Here is a 22,921-nt window from a genome sequence, read left to right on the forward strand (position 1 = left end):
TTACCAGGTGCATAGTGAAAAAGTTTATTTATGACAGATTCGAAAACTCGGAAGAGATGACAAAGAATGCACAAAAGCATCACAAAACTGTTACCTAATATAAAACACAAGAACTGAGCTATTTGAAGAAGCACAGCTCAGAATCATCAGTGTAATCGCAGTAACACACCCAGTGCCACAGGGTGATAAAAATGGTATTTTAAAAGAAAAACCACTCAGCAGGACACAAGAATTAAAGTAACAATTTGGTAAGAGCTCTTAGAAATCACAGATGTTGATAGCATTTCTCATGATAGGGGACATGTAAAACAAGCTGACCATAATAAATGATTAGTTGGGATACTTTTGTATTTTAAAGAAAAAAGATAAAACAGTGACACGGTTTCCCTTCCAGACCCTTTTTGTAATGTCAGCAACAGTACATGATATAGAACAGTAAGAAAATAATGTCTTTGTAGTTGCCAATTGCTTAAATCTTTACAAAGAAAACATGATCATCTTTCAGTCAACTGACTGATCTGAGTACATGGCACCAAAGAAAGCCCTTCAGAAAATAGAAGCTAAATGGTATAAAGTAGTTTGGAAAATCTTCAAGCACCTCCCTTTATTCCAATTATCCTTTTCCAAAGTCTGGCTTTCTTATAATCCATCACTTTGATTACAAAACAGCTCTCTTCTGGGAATTTCAAAACACTTCCCGTTACGTTAAGGGAAAATGGGTAAACCAGATTCATGGGTTACAGGATTCCTTTCTCCAGACTTGGCTTCTCTTTAACATGGCTAAATGGAAATAATTTAGCTTGCTTAAATGAAAGCTACTTCACTTACAGGATAATCTCAGGAGACATGAGTGGAGTTTTTCATATGGAATTTCTTAGTAAAATGTACTGTTTAGGATATGAGAGACGGAATTAAGATAATGTTTTCCAGATGATTCTTGGCCTGATCCTAAGAATCAACAATAACAATCAATAGCAAGGAACATTACACATTCAACCCTGAGTGATGAAGAGAGTTCAGGAAGAGAGCCCCTTAAACTCTGAATTAAGGGCTCTTTGGTAATATCATATACTATAATATTTCAAACCAAAACTTCAGAAGGGTTCATGATCCTATTTCAGGACTTTAGAAAATATACTTTGTCCTCCGGAAGCAATTTCACATATATTATTTTGCCCCCAGATAAGCCACAACTACCTGCTTAAATTTTTTTTTAAACTATGGAATTAAATAAACATGCATCTCTAGATTTCTAGGGCAACTTTTCATCATATCTTTGAAGAGTCATGACATTAACTCTGGTCCACATACCTGGGGCCTAAAAAAATCAGGTACATATAATAGGAATCACATCATGAGCCTAATTTCAAAGCCAGTGTCTTGCCTTTGGACTCAGTGTGTGAGGCATGCCTATTTGTAAATGAGCTCCACTATCATTGGCTTTAGGCAATAGTGTTTTCTTAGCTTAGAAATTTCTTACCTTAAGAATTCAAACAGGAGGGGCTTTGTTTAGCCTTCTTGGTTTAGGCAGGGACAATGCAACACTTGAGAGGCAGCAGTGATTTCTGAGCAAAATTCTAAGATATATTCGATAGGTTTGCTCTCCCCTCCCCCCATACTCCTACCCTTTGCCCCCTAATTTTATTTTGTTTTCCCTCGTCGTGATCAATTTTAAAAGACAGTTCTCAAGCAGCACAAAACGGTGTAACTTATGCCCCTCCCTTATGCTCCACTAAAACAAGTCTCTTATGTAAATATTAGGGTCACTCAATTCCACACCTTAGAACCACTGGGGTTAAAAGGCAACCTTTTGCAGATAAGTGGTCTTAACAAACAAATATAAAAGCAGACTTTAGAGTCTGGGTTTCAACTAATTCTCTCAAAGAGGGACTGAGCAGGACTCATAAACATAAACTCATATTTCCTATAGATTAAGACATTTTATGATAATACCTAATTCTACTGCTTAATATAAGACAGCGTTCAGATTTCACTCTTCCATATATATATTATAATGGGACAATATACACTTTTTTAAAAGTCTGAGTTTTTCTTCCCAAAATAACAAAAATATTTTTTAAAGTGCATGTATCAATTCATTAAGAAAAAAATAACTAAGAACGGTCTAATTCCAAATTGCTACCTACTTCCATGATAAAGCTACCTGTTATCTAAGGATTGAGTTTTAATATCAGAGTCCTGAGGACATGTCATCAAGCAACAGAGGTTAGCATAAAGCCCTTCCGGAGCAGCTTCACAATCACTCTTGTACTGACATGCCAGTTAGTAAGGAAAACAGCAGAGATCATGGCCTGAGAGAAGGGGAAAATACAGCACAGGTTTTGAAAGATGGAGACCAAGAAACAATTTTTTTTTTTTTTAAGACGGAATCTTGCTCTGTTGCCCAGTCTGGAGTGCAGTGGCATGATCTCGACTCACTGCAACCTCTGCCTCCTGGGCTCAAGAAATTCTCCCTGCCTCTGCCTCCAGAGTAGCTGGGATTACAGATGCCCGCCACCACGCCCAGCTAATTTTTTGTATTTTTAGTAGCGACGGAGTTTCACTGTGTTGGCCAGGCTGGTCTCAAACTCCTGGCCTAAGGTGGTCTGCCCACCTTGGCCTCCCAAAGTGATGGGATTACAGGCGTGGGCCACGGCGCCTGGCCTCCAAGAAACATTTTTATGAAGACCACCTCCTGGGTAACCCATGTTGAATGAAACAGGTCTGCTAAAAATCAGGGGCTCTCCAACAGAGCGGATATGCAGGGGACATTCTCAGCATTCTCTAATTGGACACTTGTCAAAAGGAACAGAATGTTAGAATCATCTTTGCCTAGGAATTGGTAGTTTAAAATTTTTACATTTATGTGGGGACTGTGTGTATACATATATATACAGCAAACCAAAAATAAAATTCTAAATCCCCCAACCGGCTGAATGGACCCCTGTCTTGGCCCAGGGGATCTCAAAGGAACCTGAAAAACTAGTCCATGATGGGAAGACAGGGTGCCTCATATTATGGTCATATTACAGGGTGCCTCATATTACCCTCTTCCCTTTGGAATTTAAATACAACTGACCAGCATTAACATTAAAACAGAGATCTTAAGACTAACCAAACAGACTCTTTGTGGCAATAAAATACCAAATCCCAACCTGACTCTGGTATAGCATCACATGACAGCAGGCCCCAAAGGAAATTTACCCCCCAATATATTTATTTGACGTATTTTGAAATGGCCCTACAAAGCTGTCTCTTGTGGGGGAAACTGCATTCTGTAGAGAATCTCCTTCTCTTATTAGGTCTTTTCTGGAGAGTCTGACACCTTTTAAGGCCTAAAAAGAAATATTCATCATCTGTTCTCTCTGAAGCCTGCTACCTGGAGGCTTCATCTACATGACTTAAGCCAAGCCTCCCTTACTTTAACTTAAGCTGACTTCATCTTTTCAGGTAAAGTTTAACTCTCAACCAATTGCCAGTCAGGAACTCTTTGATCTACCTCTGACCTGGAAACCCCCATCTTCAAGATGTCCTGCCTTTCCAGGCCAAACCAGTGTATATACCTTACATGTATTGATTTATGGCTTTGCCTGGACCTTCTGTCTCCCTCAAATGTATAAAACTGTAATCCGACTACCTCGGGCACATGTTCTAAGAACCTCCTGAGGCCCCGTCACGGGCTCTGAACCTTGGCAAAATAAACCTCTAAATATATTGAGACCTGTCTCAGATACTTTTTGGTTTACAATATATTTATATTTCTTTTAAGCTGTTTGCTGAAATTTTTTCACAATAAAACACTGGGGGAAAAAAATCAATACTTTAAATATGTCTTCCTTTCTAAAAGGCCCATCTCTCAACAAAGTGGCAAAACTAAAACTAAAGAAATTTAAGAACTCAGTCACTCTCTATAGAGAATTCCAATCTCTCTCCTACTATGAAGCACTTTCTTTCAATTGTTTGTTAATATTTGTTTGTGCTCTAGAGAACAGGGTGAGGATCAAAGCAAACAGTTTTCATTTCATTGTTTGGGTCTATAAATTTGGACTGGGAGGGGCTGAGGAAATGACTGTCTCTTAGAATTTGCTGGGCTGTGGGTTCTCAGTAATTACCTGTGCTTCAGTAAGTAGTATCTTGCCCCTAAAGTTCAATTATTTCAGAAATGTAACGTGAAAATAGTGAATTAGACAGTGAAAATATCTTCTTTTAGCTATTTTGTGCTAATGGAACACAGAAACCCTGACAGTTGGTGAAAAACCAGTATGAATGAAATGTAACCATGCCCAGGACTTCAAAAGTGACCAGACCCTAACAGGCACACAGAGGTGAGGGGAACAAGTCCCTTAGGCTTCCCTGATGCAACAGAACTAGGATTCCAAAGAAAATAAGCAGAGAATCTCATGGTGAAAATAAATAATAACAAGTGTTATCCTTGGGAGCTTGCTGTGTATGGCCTGTTTCAATTTGAGAGAAAGGCAGAAGTTAATAATAAACAGGAAAAATAAGCAAGGCTTTAGCTGACTAGAAAACAGCTCAGTAGAAAATTATTTTACAAAGATTATATTCAGTTAGCTAAGGCATGATTCAACTTCAATGATGCAAGAGCGGTCACTCAGCTATCCAATGGGATGACACACAGCAAATCAGCTCTTCACTGCCTCAACAGACAGTCACTAAAATAATTTCTTTAAAGGTATATAAATTTTGGCCAGTGTAATCCTCTACAAAACACATTTGCAAATATAAAATAATGGAGGTATGATGCTGCTCAGAGAATGGGAATGCTCTGGCAGTCCCCAACATCCTATCCCGCTTGGGGCTTTGCTCCGAGGGGAAAAGCAGGTGCAGGATATATTGCCCTTTGATGTGATGTAGATGCTACTAGGGACCCACTGGGAAGAGTCCCATTCCTTGAGTTATGCTACTGTACGGATAGACCCTTGGTGTGAGGAATCCAACAATGAAGGAGTGAGTCAAAGGAAACATCACAAAGAAGGTGACACCTCAGAGGAGACAAAGGACTCTGAAATCCTGGAATCACGGGATATCTCTGATTGGTTAGGGAATTCCTCTGCACTCAATCTCCAGCAAATGGGCAGATTCCCTCACAACTTAGAATTTTTCACGGGGAGTGCTGGACTGTACCCCAAACATGGAGTAAGGTGGCATCATCCATCTCTGAAGGGCCATACTCCTCGCAAAGCCGTCACAGGACTGACCTACAGAAATAAAACATCATCGCTTCCCAAATTCTCCTAAAAATATCATCTTTAACTCCATAAAAGAGGGGGCTTCAGTGGCTCAGAACAGATGGGAAGCCTTCTGAGAAACAGATGGAAACTGTTTCAAAGGCAAAATGAAATGTGCTAAAAAAATAAATACAGTAATAAATAAATCTAATTATTCTTCAGAATTCGTAGGCAGTAACAGACATAACACGAGGAGTAAGAGACAGGGAGGTACAAACACAGAGACTGCTGAGGTCCCATCTCACCTCCGTCTCCTCCTCTGCCTGGGGGCCCAGCAGCTGGTGCTCTGGTGACCACTGGCTGCAGCACTACCTGCACTCTGTGGCACTCCTGAGCCTCAGGGGTGACACAGTAGGAAATGCTGTCACCAGGGAAATGCAAGCTTTGGTCAGGTAAAGAACAAATACAATCAGCAGCAATAGTGAAGCTTCATTATCACCTAAACTAAGGGACTTTGAACACCAAAAGCTTTAAGCCCTCAATGCAAGAAAGCTAAATGCAGAAACTTTGGAAACCTGATTGGGTTTCACTGCATTTGATTCCAAAGCAACATTTCTAAACAGCACTCCTACTCTAAAGACAAAAAAAAGTGGTGGGGACTCTGGAGTGTTTTTTGTTTTTCATCTTCTCTGTCAGATGATACCATTCCTTCTTTGATTATACCAAAAAAAAAAAAAAAAAGTAACACTTGACTTTCAAATATGTGGGTTCTGACATCAATTCAGTACCTAATTTCCACTCTCTCCACTTTGACTGCCAGTGCCCATAGTAAGGGAAACCAGCTCTTGGAATAGGAAATAATGGGGGCAGTTTTTCTTCCCACAAGATCTTAGGTTACATTGATCATCACTTGAGATTGCATGAATGTTCTTGCTGTAATGGCAAAAACATAGACTTAGGAAAGAGAAAGGAGGAGGCGTCTACCATCAGGAATAGTAATAGCCCTCCAAAGGCAGTGTGGTCTCCCAGCTATGCAGAGACCAAGAATAACCAGCAGGCAGGAATATGGCAGTGGTGACAGGCTGGATAGAGCTTTCTCCAACCAAAAGATTGGGCTCCTTCATGGGCAATGTGCTTTTTCCCCCTTCTGGCACCTCAACAACTGAAAAGAGTGGGTGCCACTAAATGCACTGGCAATAAGGGCTGTGGGAGAGGAGAGGGCAGCAATCTGAATGATAAACCTGTGCCAAGATGAATCTATTTTTAAAAAACAACGCCCTGCTTCCTTTTAGGCTTGTGCCCCATAGGTGCCTTCAAGAGGGAATTTGCTGGAGTCTGAAGCAAGAAGGGTATGAGTCAGGGACTACAGAACAGGGGCACTACACCACCACCTGCAGAAGCCAAGAAGGGGAAAAAGCTACGTGGGCCAACAGTCAGGCACTCCAGACACGGTGTGAGGCTCAGCAGCCCCCCATGAACCTTTGGCTCTTGCCTATCCCAAACAAGAGGCACCAGCTGGCAGCCTGCTTCAGCCAGCAAATACAGCCTGCCCCCGTCCCAGCAGTCCTTCAGCTGGTATAGTAGATGTGGAAGTAGAGTGTCTTGTTGCGCAGCAGGGAGTAGGAGTTGTCGAACTTGAGCAGGTAGATGCCCTCACCAGGGTAGTCATGGCTGCCAGCCTGCACGTCTCGGTGGCTGTCCCGCCGGTACACAGGCATGACCTCCCCATAGCGACCCCGCAAGGAGCTCCTGGAGCCTCTTTCCACATCTCCAGCTGGAACGGGTTCTGCATGAGCAAAATGGCAAAGTGTTCAGAGACTGCGTAAGTCCTGCCTGAAGGTGAGCGGAAGGACCAGGTGACCCAGTGGCTTTCACAGAGCGGGGAGGTTATTGCCCTCCTACAGACATTTGGAAATGTCTGGTGATCTTTTGGTCATCACAGTGACTATTAGGTGATATCTGCATTTAGTACCCAAGGGTCCAGGAGTGCTAAAATCAGGATAGTACCTACACAACAAACAAGTGTCCCATCACAAATGCCAATAATGTCTCCACTGAGAAACAATGATTTAGCCTGAGAGGAGCCTTCCTAGCTTCAGAAGTGTCTGGACATTTCTGAGAGGGAGAAAGAGATATTTAGAAGGAAAGATCCCGATATTCTTTCATTTAGTAGGTGAAAGGACTCGCTAATGAAGATAGGAATTGCAGATAAACATGCTATAAAGTGACCCTAGGATCTTTACCTGGCTTCCTGAAAAGCAGCAAATAAGATACAAGGTTCTCCACTTTCCCAAATACCTGTAGATTTCCCTGCACGCTTGCTTTTCTATGAAGAAGCACGTTAAGGGATTGACTTTAAGATTATATAAGAAAATCAAGGAATAAGAGGAATAAGACTAATGCTTAGGACCTATTCTTACGTTACCTGAAAAAATGCCTCTGGGCCATCCTTTGTGTAGTGTGTAGACACTACAAATAACAGCTGGAATGGAGCCCGGAGACCCTTTTAAAACTTGTCTGGGCATGAAGTAAAGAAGTAACCAATAGCCAGCTATGAGAGTTTGGGATAAGGAGAGAATGGATACCTTTAGCAAACTGTAATCACTCACTTTGGTTCCAGGCCAAGAATAAATATCTACAAACTAAGAGAGAGATGTAAAATAATCTCTGGCTTACATGCGACCTGAATGACCATCCCTCTAAACTGCCGCATAACTCACCCTCTCTCTGCTCCTGCCCCATCCCTGCCCCCAGGAAGGTGTTGGGAAAACAATGAGGTACCGATAAAGGAAAAGAGGCTTTCTTTCAACTAAGGCAGCAGTATCAACCCCACCAGAATGTTCTCTTTGGCCTGTACCACTCAGCTTAGCTTGTAATGCTGAGTTCCTCAACTGCATTCAAAGGAAGAGGAGGACTGGTACAACCCACGAAATGGTCACCAGAAATCAGGTTAAGCCAGAAAACTGCAAATTAGGTTAAAATTAAATTTACCTTCAATCTCTTCCTCCTCTTCCTCTTCTTCATCCTCATCGTCACTGGAATCACTGACCTGCACAGTTATGTCAGTGCTAGTTACAGGGGTCCAGTCAAAATAAACTCCAAAGCCAATGTCATAGTCATCGGTCGCAAACTCCCAGCAGACACGCTTCCCCTCTGGATGAGTAGGTACCCGGATGGTCACCACCTCACCACGCTTCACCACCAGACGGCTGTTCTTCTCTTTGCCCAGCTTGCTTTTGAATTCCTTCACCTTGGCAAAGGTCCAGATGCATGGAGGAGCCATCAGAGGTGGGGAGACTGAAAGGACAAGCAGCTTAGCACTGAGAAACCATGAGGAAACATGAGTACCCCGGGCATTTTGCTAAGAGAGGTTGGCACAGTCAGACATTCTTTCTACTGGCTTGACTTCCTTTCACAAGTCATTTTCTTTCCTTCCATTTGTCTGTCTGCCTGCCTTTCTTTGAGTATCTACTGGAAACAAACCACCTCCTTTACTCCCAAAGGTCTCACCTTTCCTGTGGTCCCCCAGAAGATCTGTAGATTCCAAATCAGCGGAAAGAACATCTATAGCTCCTGTATGTTCAGACTGGATCATAACGATGTCCCCAGACCTCTGTGGAACTTGATACTTGGCCATCTGCACAACAGAACTCTGGTTAAAGGAGTATTCGAGTGGCAGATTCTAATTAATCTCTTTTTGCATGAAGGCTGCCCCACCCCTGCTCTATTATCTCCACTATCCCCATTCAAAGCTTAATGCACTAGTCAATGTTCCTTCTCTTTCTTCCAAATAGGAGTTGCTAATAAATTCTACTAATTTTTTAAAGCCATCAAAATATTCCATTGTTTAAAGACTGTTTCCTACCTTTTGCAACTTTCCTGCTCCAAACCCTTTATAAGGTCCTTGTCCGCCAACACCCTCGCAGGTTGTTGACAGTATTTGCATTGACTGTGATTCTGGGCCATGCCTTGGTCTTACCTCACCTGCACAGTACCTCCCTGTGGCTCCTCTCATTAATAGCTCTTGCTCCTAGGGTTTAGTTTGACTCCCACTCTGCCACACATCCTCCTGCTACAATTCCCACTCAAGGGTTACTTCTACATTACTGTCAATCAGCTCTCCAAAGCACTGCAGAGACAGAATCTGGTTTATAGTCTTTCTCTCTCATCCACAGCCCACCTCGGGCTACAGATTGTCTCAGTCTTGAAGTCACTAACAGTGTTCTATCAATAGTTACAATTTCACCTTAGACCAGCCCCAGGACTTGCATTTAAACAGTACATTTGCTGCCAGACGTCTGACTTACATGGAAGAATGCAAATGGCATTTGATACTCAAAGCCCTCATTAACCCACGTGGGAGCTTACAATGTCTCCCTGGTGAGTTTCCCTTCAAATCACTCAGATTAGTGTTCCTGGTTTCATGCTATTATACCTTAATTTCCTGCCCCTTCTCCAAACAGTTGGCAGGCAACTCAACAAGAAATCTATACCTATTGCCCACAGGGGAGAGCACGTCAGTGAGTCAGCAATCCAGTTAAGAGGCTGGAATTGTATTTGTGAGAAATAAATAAATCAAGTTTGTAATCCTCCCAGGCTGTATTCTCACAATATCTGTTTCTGGAGAATAAGCCCTCCAGTTCTCATCTCCTTTGCTAACTGAAATGAATCAGACTTTGGCTAGCGTGCTTAAATAAATCCTTCCTTTTCTAAAATGCTAAATAAAGGATTAGGTTGCAACATATTAGCTACATAGCCTTAGTAAAGTCTCTAACAGCCCTCAGCCTCAGTTTCCTCATTTCTTTCTTTCATTCCTTTTGAGACAGAGTTTTGCTCTTGTTGCCCAGGCTGGAGTGCAATGGCACGATCTCAGCTCACTGCAACCTCCACCTCCCAGGTTCAAGCAATTCTCCTGCCTCAGCCTCCCGAGTAGCTGGGATTACAGACACCTGCCAACACGCCCAGCTAATTTTGTATTTTTAGTAGAGATGGGGTTTTTCCATGTTGGTCAGGCTGGTCTCGAACCCCTGACCTCAGGTGATCTGCCTGCCTCAGCCTCCCAAAGTGCTGGGATTACAGGCATGAGCCACCGTGCCCAGCCAGTTTCCTCATTTCTTAAATGGAGACACAATGGCACCTATCTGACAAGGTTGTTCTCTGGAGTAAATGAAGTGTTACAGATACAAATGCTTGTAAACTGTAAAGTATTATACAAATCTAATTATAACGCCTGGTGGTGTCTTCATTGACACTAATACCAACCATTATTCTAACACATATGCTAATAAATGATAGAAACAACCCCACCCCCCCAACCCTCCATGGCAGGGGCACCACTACACCATCACTTCCATACAGCTACTTGGAAGGCTGAGGCAGGAGGATCACTTGAGCCCAGGAGTTTGAGGCTGCAGTGAGCCATGACTGCACCGTCGCACTGAAGCCGGGTGACAGAGTGAGACCTTTGTCTCAAAAAAAAAAAAAATCAAGGCCAGGCACAGTGGCTCACATCTGTAATCACAGCACTTTGGGAGGTCAAGGCGGGTGGATCACCTGAGGTCAGGAGTTCGAGACTAGCCTGACCAATGTGGTGAAGCCCTGCCTCTACTAAAAATACAAAAATTAGCCGGGCGTGGTGGCATGTGCCTGTAATCCCAGCTACTCGGGAGGCGAGGTGGGACAATCACTTGAACCCGGGAGGCGGAGGTTGCAGTGAGCCAAGATCGTGCCACTGCACTCCAGCCTGGGCGACAGAGGGAGACCCTGTCTCAAAAAAAAAAAAAAAATGCTTCTGTGGAATCTTTATCATAAATACTAAATAGATCTACCACAAGAAAAGCAAGAGCAAAATAGTCCAATGACTTCAGGCTCCTCAATGAAGAGGATTTTAGAGAACACATGAACATTCACTCTAACACTTCGTTTTCTGAATTGGTGCCTACTGGGTGCCAGTACAATGATGGGCCCTGTGGAAGATACAAATAATCATTCTCCAAATAATAATGAAGACCAAGATGCCCTAAATTAGAGGGCAAAGAGAGAATTCCGGGAGCCACCCTCGCAGTGCTTTCTAATTCCAACCCAACCACTATGTGTCCACATTCTAGTGCCTCCTTTCATAAGAAAGAGCCAGAATCTGCCCCCTACCTCATTGAGGACCTGGGCCTGGTCTGCAGGCAGCAAATCCTGTTTCACCAAGGCCTGAGCCTCCAAAGGACCAGTTGCTTTCCGCAGATCTTCCGTGGCATCCTTACTCACTGGAGATACCATCTGTGGCCTCTCAGAGGAAGAGAGCATGTTAATTCAAGGACTCTTTGAAAAGACTCAATCATCCTGGAGAAACTTTGAAATAAAACAACATTCGAGATACCCCTGCCCCACCTGCCCCTGGCATTTAGCTCTGCTGTCACCTTAGCTGACCACTGCCCAGGGCTGAATTGGTCCACAGTAAAGTGTTGACAGTGTGAAAACAAAGACTAACAAGGCCAGGTCAAAGGCTAGGAGAACCATGGAAAACACACAGCTCCATCATCTGAGATGGACTGTTGGTCTGGTTGTTTTTTGTTTTTTTTTTTTTTTTGTCATTGTTGTTTCTTTTATTTATTTATTTTAGTTGACAAAGTGTATATATTTATGGTGTACAATGTGCTGTTTTGATATATGTACACATTGTAAAATGATTAAATTGAGCTAATTAACATATCCATCCCCTCACATACTCCTTTTTGTGGTGAGAACATTTAAAATCTACTGTCTTAGCAATTTTCAAGTATACATTGTTATTAACTATTGTCACCATGTTGTATAAAGATCTCCAGAACTTGTTCCTCCTTCTAACACCTTATACCACTTGACCAACATCTCCCCATCCCACCCCCTGGCCCCAACACCTATTAACCACCATCCTGCCCTCGGCTTCTGTGAGTTCCAATGTTATTCCTCACTCTGCGGCCCACAGGGCCCATAGAATTTTAACCGAGGAATTGGTAGAATCTCAGTTCAGTTCTACACACAAAGCCACTGGCTAGAAGCAAAAGGAGGAGGCCTGCCTAAGGGAGACTGGGCACCAAAACAAAGTACAAAGTGATGATCAAGGCAACCCTCTCTGCAGTTATCCCTGAGGCAGTCTTTCAGCAGATCCGTTTCATACCCTGTCCCCGTTCAGTGCTAGGGGTCATCACTTTCTCTCCTTTTTAAAGCACATTAATCAACAATCCCAATGGCTTCAAACACAGCTATGTGAATAGTTGTTTGTTTTTTGGCGGAGTGCACCAGTGATGCATCTCACCACAACCTCAAGCAATTCTCCTGCCTCAGCCTCCCGAGTAGCTGGGATCATAGGCGTGTGCCACCACACCCGGCTAATTTTGTATTTTTACTAGAGACATGTTTCTCCATGTTGTTGGTCAGGCTGGTCTTGAACTCCCGACCTCAGGTGATCTGCCTGCCTCGGCCTCCCAAAGTACTAGGATTACAGGCGTGAGCCACCGTGCTCAGCCATGAATAGTTGATTATAAAGATGCAATGGAATGATTTATGCTCTCTTCCATTTCCCCTGGCCTCACAAAAACTAGAAAATTAGTGCCACAGTTGTAGCAAAATAACCCAGGCCTTTTGGGAATCTGTTGCTGATAAAAGGTGACATGGATTTTTTTGAATGGCAGTTATCCAAGTATGGTCTAGGGGCCCTTCGGGGGAGTCTATGAAGTTCAAACTGTTTCATAATAACACTAAAATGTTATTTCCCTTTTTTCATTCTCATTTTCTCAAGAGTGTGCAGTGGAATTTTCCAGAGACTATATGACATGTGATACCGCAATAGAATGAACTCAGAAGCAGAGCTGAGAATCCAACTGCCTTTTATTAAGCCAAACATTAAAGAGATTTACAATGTCTCTCTTTGTACTACATTCTTTGCTTTGAAAATTAGTTGTTTTTAAGTAAAAACATGTTTTATATATAGCATGTCATGAGTTATTATTTTTAAATGAACAAATAACCATATTCTAATTTTTCAGCTTTAATTTCTTTTTTTTTTTTTTTTTTTTTTTTGAGACGGAGTCTCACTCTGTCGCCCAGGCTGGAGTGCAGTGGCGCGATCACAGCTCACTGCAAGCTCCGCCTCCCGGGTTCACTCCGTTCTCCTGCCTCACCCTCCCGAGTAGCTGGGACTACAGGCGCCGGCCACCACACCCAGCTAATTTTTTTGTATTTTTAGTAGAGACGTGGTTTCACCATGTTAGCCAGGATGGTTTCGATCTCCTGACCTCGTGATCCACCCACCTCGGCCTCCCAAAGTGCTGGGATTACAGGCATGAGCCACCGCACCCGGCTGTTTTAATTTCTAATATAGTAAATATTGATAGATATAACCCACACAAACAAAAATTCTTTGGGTCCTTAATAATTTTTAAGAGTATAAAGGTCTGAGAATCCCTGCTTGAGGGCATCATTTCCTCAAAGAGGTTGAGTAAATGACTGGAAAATGGTAGTATACACCTCATGGGGGAAACGGAGGCTTCATTTTAGAGTTTATTAGTTTATTTCTTTTCCTTTTTAACATAAACAAGAAGAATCACTCCTTCAGATAAAACAGAGCCATCTTTTGGAATATCCAAAATTACTCCAACCTACCTCAGGACGGACAAGAGGAGGTCACTCCAAGAATCAGAGCTGTGGGATTCTGTTGATCTTTATAGGTTCACTTGGGTAATTCAGTGTAAGCTGTAAACTGGCCTAGGCTGTGGGTCTATTTTAATGCTCTTCAACCCAGAAATTATAGTCCATTTCTGTTTCTTGACACTGTGTATCATCTGCCTCCTCTACTAGAAAGTAAGCTTGGTGGCAGGCACTGGGTCTCACTGCCTCTGTATGCACGGCACTGGGAACCAAGCCTGCCACCTGGAACTCTAAGGCCCTTTTTTTTTTTTTTTTTTTTGGAGACAGAGTCTTGCTCTGTCGCCCAAGCTGGGGTGTAGTGGCATGATCTCGGCTCACTGCAACTCTGCCTCCCTGGTTCAAGCAATTCTCTTGCCTCAGCCTCCCGAGTAGCTGGGACTACAGGTGTGCACCACCATGCCTGGCTAATTTTTTGTATTTTTAATAGAGACGGGGTTTCACCATGTTGGCCAGGGTGGTCTCAAACTTCTGACCTCAGATGATCCACCCGCCTCTGCCTCCCAAAGTGCTGGGATTACAGGCGTGAGCCACCTCGCCCAGCCCTAAGGCCCTTTGCACTCTGACCTCACCTCTCAGAATCCTCACTCTGCCCTGGTCCCTCCAGCCACAACAGCCTCTTCAATCCTTGATAGTCCTCAAACACCCCAAGTACTCTCCCACTTGAGAGCTTTTGCATTTGCTGTAACCTCTGCCTAGAATACTCGTCTAGGACATTAACTCTTCTTTAGTTAACTGAAGACTTCCTTCCTGCAGGTTTTCTGCTGAGAGGTTTCTCAGAGGTCTGTATATAAAATGTGTGCCCCTTCCTGGCCTTGTCACTGTTTCTGCCCTTACCCAGCTTCATTTTTCTTCACTGCACCTATTACTGCCTGACATGATATGGAGCATATTTTGTTGATTGCAAGATGCACACTGGCTTTTAGATTTTAACACAACTGAAAGATAGGATGTCTTAAAAATTGATGATATCTTAAAAGTGCCGTGGGCCTGGACTGACATCAACTCTTTCCACGAGAGATTTGCATTTGCTTCTGCCAGTACTTAGGAATGCTACCAATCTGAGACTTCTTGAAATTAAGTTCTCTGTTTAGGGTTTTGTTTAATCCTCCTGGCAGAGTGAATTTAGACAAGACACTGGCTAATACCAACTGGTGGTTCCTATTCTCAGGGGAGATATTTTTTCCTCCTATGACACAGGGTCAAGTTTGAGACAATCAAGCTTCCTTGCTGTCCTTTTCTGTGTGGGGGATTTTTGTCTTTATATTTTCACTGAAGGTGCAGGTTTTTTGTATCCCAGTTGCATATGGGAGGTCTATTAGATGATCCATCTTAAGCATTTCTTCCTCTCTTGGTGGGACGTGAAAGCACATCTTACAGTTGACGGCAACTTAAGAGTCTGTGAAGTATGATGTGTAATTGTTTTCTGTCCACTTCCCCCACTAGAACATAAGCTCCCTGAGAGCAGTGATGGACTATTTTGTTCATTTGTGGTTTCTTTAGTACCTAGAACAGTATCAGGTACATGGTAGGCTCCCAACAAACATCTGTTGAATAAATATTAGCCCCAAAATATTTGTTGAATAAAAAATGAATAAGTTAATTTTTGCTTGGGAATAAAAGAGAAATTCTGGATCAGACTATCATTTATAATATTGGAAAGGTGAGACTACAACAGGCTATCTGAATCATTAGCTTGACTTACTGTGTGTGACATCTAAAATTGTCTCTTTGTCTTTGTGCATGCTACTCTGAAAAAACATGGTTCTGCTTATTTAAAAAACATATTTTAAGGCTCGGTGTGGTGGCTCATGCCTGTGGTCCTAGCTACTCACAAGGCTGAGGGGGGAGGGTTGCATGGTCCAGGAGCTTGAGGCTGCAGTGAGTTATGACTGCCTACCGTGCTCCAGCCTGGGCAACAAAGCAAGACTCTGTCTCAAGAAATAATTAAATAATAAAATTATGTTAAACAGGATATGTGCCACCCACATAAATTTAATATTCACATTAGCATTTTATGCTCTGGAGAATTAGAAAAGGGCATTTGGGGAAAGATTAATTTCAAATTACTTGATGCTGGTGATAAGCCACATAAAGGAAAAGCCTCTGCTTTAAGCTTCTGGTTTGTACTGACCTGGAGCAGGGAGGCCATCTCAAAGGAAGGGGAGAGCCTGGCCGGCAAGCCAGCCTCACTAGAAAAGATAGAAAGTTGTGCCGTTTCCATTTCCAATAGACACATAAGCATAAGAAGTAAGCCTCAGGCATCACATTCACTGGATTTTTATCTTCACTCAGCAAATGTTAGAAACAAAAGTTAAAAATTAAATCCCTGGCCCAGCGCGGTGGCTCACGCCTGTAATCCCAGCACTTTGGGAGGCCGAGGTGGGCGGATCACAAGGTCAGGAGTTCGAGACCAGCCTGTCCAATATGATGAAACCCCGTCTCTACTAAAAAATACAAAAATTAGCCGGGCGTGGTGGCGCGCGCCTGTAGTCCCAGCTACTACAGGTGTGTAGTCTGCCACCACGCCCCGCTAATTTTTTTTTTTTTTTTTTTTTTTGTATTTTTAGTAGAGACGGGGTTTCACTGTGCTAGCCAGGATGGTCTCGATCTCCTGACCTCGTGATCCACCCGCCTTGGCCTCCCAAAGTGCTGGGATTACAGGCGTGAGCCACTGCGCCCGGCCCACATTCTTTACTTTAACTTGCCTCCCCGCTTAAAGTCACTACCTATTTCTTTCACCAATTCCTCATCTCAGAAGATAAAACCTGTGAAAGCATTCTATCCAAAGTGGTTACCTGTGGGGTGAGGAACAGGGTTCTGGATCGGTGGCAGAAGCCAATAGAGAGGTATCCTTGTTTTCTAGATCTTCATTCTCTAGAAAACCATAGAAAGAAAGAATTCAATATCTGAGAGGGAATACAATCATAATTATCTTGTACCTTTAAAAAAATCTAGCAATTTCAACCAAATTCTTCCCAAAAATATTCTGCTATGAACTTTATACTCTCAGAGGCCCAACACATAAATTATTCAAGTCATCACATCCAAGTATTCTCAGACAGTCATAACTCATTCATAAAAAATAAATCATTTCTAAAACAAGGCTGTAAAAATTAATCCTAATTTAAGAATCATATTTCTGCCAGGTGAAGTGGCTCACACCTATAATCCCAACACTTTGGGAGGCCAAGGCAGGAGGATTGCTTGAGACCAGGAGTTCAAAAGCAGCCTGGGCAACGGAGCAAGACCCTGTCTCTAAAAAAAATTAAGGCCAGATGCAGTGGTTCATGCCTGTAATCCCAGCACTTTGGGAGGCTGAGGTGAGTCAGGAGTTCAAGACCAGCCTGATCAACACAGTGAAACCCCATCTCTACTAAAAATACAAAATTAGCCAGGCATGATGGTGCACACCTGTAATCCCAGCTAGTTGGTAGGCTGAGGCAGAAGAATCACTTGAACCCGGGAGGCGGAGGTTGCAGTGAGCAGAGATCACACCATTGCACTCCAGCCTGGGCAACAACAGCAAAACTCTGTCTCAAAAATAATAATAAATTTTAAAAATTAAAAAAAAAATAGGGCCAGGCACGGTGGCTCACACTTGTAATCCCAGCACTTTGGGAGGCCGAGGTGGGCGGATCACTTGAGGTCAGGAGTTCGAGACCAGCCTGGCCAACATGGCGAAACCACGTCTCTACTAAAAATATAAAAATTAGCCGGGCATGGTGGCACGCAGCTGTAATCCCAGCTACTCAGGAGGCTGAGGCAGGAGAGTCACTTGAACCCAGGAGGTGGAGGTTGCAGTGAGCTGAGATCACACCACTGCACTCCAGCCTGGGCAACAGAGCGAGACTCCAACTCAATTAAAAAAAATTAATAAAAAGAAAGAAATCATATTCCTCAGAAAGCAGATGGTTAAATTAGGCAGAACATAGAGGGCAGAGTGGGATGTAAGATAAACTGAATTTAGCATCAAAGTATAAAGTGTCACTTCTACATTCAATAAGCTCAGATCAATGTACCCAAGGTCAGGTAAAGGACTTTTGTATTTTCATTTATTTATTCAATCACTCATTTACCAATGATTTACTGAATAACTAGGTGCCCTCAAGGAGTATATAGGTGAAATGCATAATGAAGGCCATGTTCTCAAGCTCAAAAGAAGCCTATGTATGGCTGGTCTTATCACAGCCATTTTTGCAGTAAGGAACTTAAGGCATAGAGACAGGATTCAAACCCAGGCAGTTGTGCCCTTAACCATCAGATGCTACTTAGTTTTGTGGGTTATTCATTTAGCCTTTCCTTGAACACCCAGATAGCATATGGTTTAGTGCATTTAGACAGCCCCTCATTAAACTCCCTCTGTGTAAGACAACAAGACACTGAAGACTGAAGTTTACTTCTCAATACAAAATGCAACTTAAGTAAACTTCAAACATTGAAAGTTTCAGAGTTTGGTAGCAAACTCAAAGTGAAAATGACAGGCAAAATTTTTAATCCAAGCTTAATTTAGTCTCATGTTTTATATGTGAACAAGATCTATTTTTCTTTTCTTTTGTTTTTTTTTTTTTTTTTTTTTTTGGAGGTGGACAGGGTCTCCCTCTATCACCCAGGCTGGAGTGCAGTGACACAATTATGACTCTCGGCCTCTTGGCAACCTCAACCTTCCAGGTTCAAGCGATCCTCTCACCTCAGCCTCCTGAGTAGCTGGGACCACAGGCACACCCCACCATGCCAGACTAATTTTTTTCTTTTTTTTTTTTTGTAGAGACGGGGGTCTCACTATGTTGCCCAGGCAGGCTTGTCTTGAATTCCTGGGCTCAAGTGATCCTCCCACCTCAGCCTCCCAAAGTGCTGAGATTACAGGCGTGAGCCTTTGTGCCCATCCAAGATCTATTTTTCTTTGGGTCAATTCAGTCTCACAGGCAGAAAGACCTTAGAGCTCCTGCCATCTAATTTTTCTCCCAACAAAGAAACACTGTTCCCCAGTCTCTGCCACTCTGTAAAGAGGCCCATTCACTGAGGGAAAATGCAAAGAGAAAGTTCTCCCCTCTGTTGACCTAAGTGAAGTGTGCTTTCTAATAAATTCTACTCTTTGACCACTACTCCCGACAATATCCTTTCCGATATTGACAGCTGGCTGTCACATTTCCATAAGTTCCTTCTCCTCAGGCTGGTCATCTTCACACTATACAGCCTGTGACCATGCTGGCCCCCTTTAGCCGCTCCACTTAGTTTGTTCCATTTAAAGAAAGGAGCCAAAATGAACAACTTTTCCAGGTGTGTTCCAATCCGTGCAGACTACACTGACAATAACCTCTTAAAAAGGACACAATATTTCTTGACATAATACCTTAACCAGGCACTAGATTTCTTAACTGCAAACTTACTGTTGGCCTAAATAAGTCAATCAAGATCTCCAGGGCTTATAAAAATAAACTTTTTCTAAGCCCACTCTCTCCTATGCTCTATTTTTAAAACAGACTTTTGGAAAATAATTGATTTTTTAACTTAAAACCAGGACTTTATATACCCTATTACTTATTTCAAATTAACTTTTTGAAATTATACTAATAATGCTTTGTTCATTGTAGAAAAAAGTACAGATAAGAAAACATTTTGCATCTACCCTTCCAGACTTTATTTCCTTTAAAATAATTTTTAATATACAGATAATCCATTGTTCACTGTAAAAAAAAATAAATCAGGAAATACAGATAAGCAAAACAACAACAAACTAACCGTAACCCCACTAACCAAAGATTACCACTGTTAACTTTTTAAAAAAAGACACAAGGTTGGCTGGGTGCAGTGGCTCATGCCTGTAATCCCAGCACTTTGGGAGGCCGAGGAGGGTGGATCACCTGAGGTCAGGAGTTCAAGACCAGCCCGGCCAACACGGCAAAACCCTGTCCTACTAGAAAATACCAAAATTAGGTAGGCGTGGTGGCGAGCACCTGTAATCCCAGCTACTCGGGAGGCTGAGGCAGGAGAATCACTTGAACCCTGGAGGAAGAGGTTGCAGTGAGGTAAGATTGCACCACTGTACTCCAGCCTGGGTGACGAAGGAAGAACTCTGTCTCAAAAAAAAAAAAAAAGACAAGAGGTTTCTTTATGTTGCCCAAGCTAGTCTTGATATCTTGGGCTCAAGCGGTCCTCCCACCTCCCCCTCCCAAAGTGCTGGGGTTACAGCACAGCATCTGGCCAACTGTTAACATTTTGATGTATATCCCTTGAGAAATACATTTATACATATATGCATACAAATACAAATGTATATGTATTGTGTGTGTGTATGTGTGTTTCTGAAAGGACATGCACTAAACACTTTTTTTTTTTTTTTTTGAGACATAGTCTTGCTCTGTTGCCCAGGCTGGAGTGCAATGGCATGATCTCGGCTCACTGCAACCTCTGTCTCCAAGTTCAAGCGATTCTCCTGCCTCAGCCTCCTGAGTAGCTGGAATTACAGGCACACACCACCACACCCGGCTACTTTTTTGTATTTTTAGTAGAGATGGGTTTTCACCACGTTGTCCAAGCTGGTCTCAAACTCCTGACCTCAGGTGATCCACCCGCCTCGGCCTCCCAAAGTGCTGGGATTACAGGCGTGACCCACCACGGCCAATAAACACTTTTAATGAACATTTTTCAGAGTCAATAAAGATAGGGCTATATCATAATTTTAAACGGCTACATATTATCCCATACGTTGCCCCACCAATTCTTAACCTTCTACTGGTAGAGCTAGTGCTTATTCCAAATCTTTCATTGTTACAGGCAATGATGCTGTCTATAACAATTACAGATTGTTATAGACTGTTAGAGATAATGATGTTCTATCGGCATTATCTACAACACTTTCTTAAGAACCTCCCCCGTCAACAGCCTTGGAAGTGGCAGTTCCTATGATCAAGGTATACTGTGTTGGCCATAGTTCATTGGTTTCCGGTGAGCACCTGCCCAAAAGTCAGTCCAATTCTCTTCCGTAAAATCTGGAGTTGGTATCCAGGATGGAAACAGACTGTGGAGAACTTTGTCAGTTTAGGAGCTGAGCCTGCCTTTTGGGAGAAGCCTTCACAGGCCACATAAAAGCAGATGACTAAGCAGAGAAGATAATTTTCAGAGAGTACAATGATGCATTCAAGTAAAGGGAAAGAAAAACAAGGGGACCTCTGAGTCTAGGAGAGAAACAGACCAGAGAGGCTACTTTGTAACACCATGAGGTTCAAGTGTGCTCCTCCAACTGGAGTCTGTAAGAGGCCTTACATAGTAACAATGAGCTCTTTTTTTCTTTTTATTGTGAAATAAACCACACATATGAAAGACTGAATGAAAAGAAGATACAGAGCTAAAATATTAATAATACAAATACCTGCATACCTACTAACTAGGTGAATTATTAGTACTTTAGAATTCCCCTACCCAATGCCCTTTCCTATCCTATATTCCCTGTTCCAAATTCTGAGTAAATTATTCCTTGCTATTCTTTATATATTTTAACTAATTACTGCTGTTTAAAAACCTTTATTGTAGAAAATGTTAAACATATACAAAATCATAAAATTAGATCACAGTAGAATGAAGACTCATGCACCCTACCTATGTTTTCAACAAGATTTTACTTGGCCTGGTTTCCTCCATGCCCTACCTTCTTGCCCCACCCACCAACAGATTATTTCAAACAAAGCCCAGACATCATTGTATCTACCATTACATTCATTTAGAACAAATCTCTAAAGAAGAAGACTTTCAACACAGGTACAACAACATTATCACTCCTACAAAATTGGCAATTCCTCAATATCATCTCATACCCAGCCCATGATCAAATTTCTCCAAGTTGTCTCCCAGAATTTCTTCTTAGGAGCTGGTTTGTTTGAATCAGAATCCAAATAAAGTTCACACACTAAATTTACCTTATAATCTCTTAATCTACATCAATCCTCACCACCATGGGTCTGTATACAATATATTTGTTGACATTTTTAAAAACTGATCTGCAGACTTTTCAAACATTCTGAATTTGGCTGACTGCCTTTTCATGGTATCACTTAACAGATTATTTTATGCACTATATTTCCTATAAACCGGTCATAGATGTAGAGCTTCACTGTCCAGTATAGTAATTACTAGTACACGTAGCTAAATTTAAATTTAAAAGAATTTAAAATTCGGTCCACCCATCTCAACTAGCCACATTTCAAGTACTCAATAGCCATGAGTTGCCAGTGGCTACTGTTGCCAGGGAGCACATTTTCACCATCAAAGCAATTCTATTGGACTGTGTTGATCTAGAGACTTGACTCAATTCAGGTTCAGTTTTGTTCTTGCAAGAATATTCCAGAAGTAACATATGTAATTCCTATTGTATTACATTAAGAGGCACATAATCTATGGTTATTACAAGTTTAATGATAAAAAGATTAGGTTCATGTTTTCAGCCTAATCCACCATCAAGCTCCTCATTAACCCTGCACCTAGTGGCTTTAGCAGGCATTCATGATCATTGTCTAAAATAGATACAGGATTTCATTAAAAACTAGAAAATGACTTTTCCAATTCTAGCACTTTCTACAGTTGTTCTTAGTTGGAATTCTACTAAAAACAAAATTTCCCCTCATCAACTATTTGGCTACTCTGACACAGTCATAAGAGAAAAGCAGGATAAAGACTTGATCCTTCACCAACTGAGTTAGAATCATAACAACCTCCAAAGGTAACCAATGATTTGTTCTTTGAAGTATTGTTAGAAACACATGAATTTTAGCATATTTTATGTGCTTCAAGTTTTCCTAATTTTGGCCCGTGGGAGCTCCTCAAAGTTGGCTCTTGTGTCCTTCTAAGATGACACCAGTGGTCTTGCTTATAGCATAAGTTCTGAGCTTTAAAATCTTATAAATGCCTGTCCCACACTTGGAATCAACTATTTCTCTAAGGAGTCCTGGTTCTTTTTCATTAGAAATTGTCTTTAAAGGCTGGGCATGGTAGCTCACACCTGTAATCCCAACACTTTGGGAGGCTGAGGCAGGTGGATCACCTGAGGTCAGGAGATGGAG

General features: G+C 42.2%; 1 protein-coding gene across 2 annotated transcripts in view; it reads right to left on the reverse strand.

Annotated features, from left to right (window-relative positions):
• Window positions 1-22,921, reverse strand: part of TMED8 (transmembrane p24 trafficking protein family member 8) — a 42,343-nt gene continuing 19,422 nt past the window's right edge. The window contains exons 2-6 of one of the 2 annotated variants that reach the window (XM_004055503.5): window positions 16,664-16,742; window positions 11,337-11,466; window positions 8,700-8,826; window positions 8,181-8,486; window positions 1-6,975 (exon numbers count right to left, since the gene is read on the reverse strand). In XM_004055503.5, the coding sequence (XP_004055551.2) occupies window positions 6,758-6,975; window positions 8,181-8,486; window positions 8,700-8,826; window positions 11,337-11,466; window positions 16,664-16,742 (860 nt within the window). In that variant the 3' untranslated portion in view covers window positions 1-6,757. Of the gene's footprint in view, window positions 6,976-8,180; window positions 8,487-8,699; window positions 8,842-11,336; window positions 11,467-16,663; window positions 16,743-22,921 lie in introns of both variants that reach the window. The other variant, XM_063698057.1, reaches the window with a different exon arrangement.

Source organism: Gorilla gorilla, chromosome 15 (genome assembly GCF_029281585.2).
Source record: "Gorilla gorilla gorilla isolate KB3781 chromosome 15, NHGRI_mGorGor1-v2.1_pri, whole genome shotgun sequence".
Classification (NCBI taxonomy): Eukaryota; Metazoa; Chordata; class Mammalia; order Primates; family Hominidae; genus Gorilla; species Gorilla gorilla.